This window comes from Sitodiplosis mosellana, unplaced genomic scaffold (genome assembly GCF_009176505.1).
Source record: "Sitodiplosis mosellana isolate CC-2019 unplaced genomic scaffold, AAFC_SMos_1.0 Smas_scaffold_4582, whole genome shotgun sequence".
Taxonomy (NCBI): domain Eukaryota; kingdom Metazoa; phylum Arthropoda; class Insecta; order Diptera; family Cecidomyiidae; genus Sitodiplosis; species Sitodiplosis mosellana.
In genome coordinates, this window is record NW_022599824.1 from 1,437 (window position 1) to 3,383 (window position 1,947).

At 36.2% G+C, this 1,947-nt stretch overlaps 1 protein-coding gene across 1 annotated transcript; it reads left to right on the forward strand.

Moving 5' to 3' along the window:
• Nucleotides 1-286: 286 nt before the first annotated feature.
• On the forward strand, nt 287-1,636 carry LOC129572267 (uncharacterized protein K02A2.6-like). The gene has a single exon (XM_055452212.1). It carries the CDS (start codon nt 287-289, stop codon nt 1,634-1,636), a length of 1,350 nt encoding a protein of 449 aa, XP_055308187.1.
• Nucleotides 1,637-1,947: the final 311 nt, after the last annotated feature.

A 1,947-nucleotide genomic window follows, 5' to 3' on the forward strand; every position in this document is an offset into this window, starting at 1 on the left:
CGACATTTCAAAAGAGTTAATTATTCAATGTGATGCGTCACAGGGTGGCTTAGGATGTGGTTTGATTCAAGATGGCAAACCAATTTCGTTTGCGTCACGCAGCCTAACCGCTTCTGAAAGAAATTACTCTCAAATTGAAAAAGAAATGTTGTCAATTATTTTCGCCTGCCAAAAGTTTCATTTCTACACTTACGGCAGAACAGTGCGAATTGTCAACGACCACAAGCCCCTTCTTGGAATCATGAATAAAGAAATACACAAAATAGCGTCAGCAAAACTACAGAGAATGAGACTTAAATTACTCAATTATGACATAATTCTTGAACATGCACCTGGCAAAACGATAGTTTTAGCGGATTATCTATCGAGATACATGAGCAAAAGTGAAAAGGTTTCGGAAGATCAATCAATTACTGAGTCGATCTTGTCGATTAACGTGACAGACGCGCGTAAAATCGAATTACAGCAAGAGACGAACAATGATGAAATTTTAAAGCAAATCAAGGAATATTGCAAATTCGGATGGCCAAATAATAAAGACAAATGCGATCCATCCACGAGATATTTTTATAGACTCAGGTCCGACATATTGCTCGAAGACGAAATCCTGTTCTATAAACAACGAATAATCATTCCAAAATCCATGAGAAAAGAAATTTTGCACCAATTGCATAAGCCGCACTTCGGCATAAACAAAACGCTCAAACGTGCCCAAAATTCAGTATTCTGGCCAAACATTTCCAATGAAATAGAGCAAACAGTTTCAAATTGCATTATTTGTCAAGAGAATGCGCCGAAAATTCAAAAAGAGCCGCTCTTGCCACATGACATTCCGAATGAACCGTTCAAGAAAATTGCATGCGGCATTTTAGATTTTAAATCAAAGAGTTTTCTTGTCGTAGTTGACTTCTATTCGAAGTGGATAGAATTAGTTAAATTGAAAGGCAAAACTGCTCATCATGTAAATACAGAATTATTAAGGCTATTCGCTACATTTGGTTACCCACATATAATAATTGCAGATAATATGCCAATGGGTTCTTATGAAACCAAACAATTCGCAAAAAAGCATGATATTGAAATCATTACAAGCAGCCCTAATTTCCCACAGTCAAACGGAATGGCTGAAAAAGCGGTCGGTATTTGTAAAAATATTTTAAGGAAGTCAGAGAATGAAGAAGATATTCTCAGAGCATTGCTCGCATACCGCACCACACCAACCAAAAACATGTCATATTCGCCAGCTCAGCTAATTCAAAATCGTAATTTGAGAACTGAATTGCCAATGCACATCGATAAATTTCGACCCGAATTATGCATTGACGTCGAAAAACAACAACAAGCAAAGCAAAAGATCTGTAAATCATATTACGACAAATGTGCCAAGCCGAGAAACCTCGACTTAAAAAATGAACAAAGCGTTTTATTCAGAAACAACGACAAATGGCAACACGGGAACGTTGTTGATAAACACGATACACCACGGTCATATGTTGTTCGATCTAACGGTCGAGACTATCGTCGGAACACACGGCACATTCGAATATTTAATGAAAACACGAACCAAGACAAAACAAATCAAACACCGATAGCCCACGTTCATCGAAAATGCACACGGAGTGGCCGAACTTATTAATTGGTGTTATTTATTGAAATCTTGTTTTTTGAAGTAAAATTTTCATTCAATTTTTTTTTCATTTAGCTTAGATTATTTCTCTTGAATATTGTTTCCTGCCTTCTTTGAATTGAGATTAAGAATACATTTAGTAAATGAAAATAAATAACATATACATATATTTTTGGAAAAAAGGGAGGCAAAGGACACAGTTAGAAAAAGGGAGATGTAGCATAAGTATCTGTCATCACTGACACTGACAGCTATTGTTCATTAGTATTAAGAATCGTACAATAAATCAGTCGTTTACCAGCACTCATACTGTTCACTCA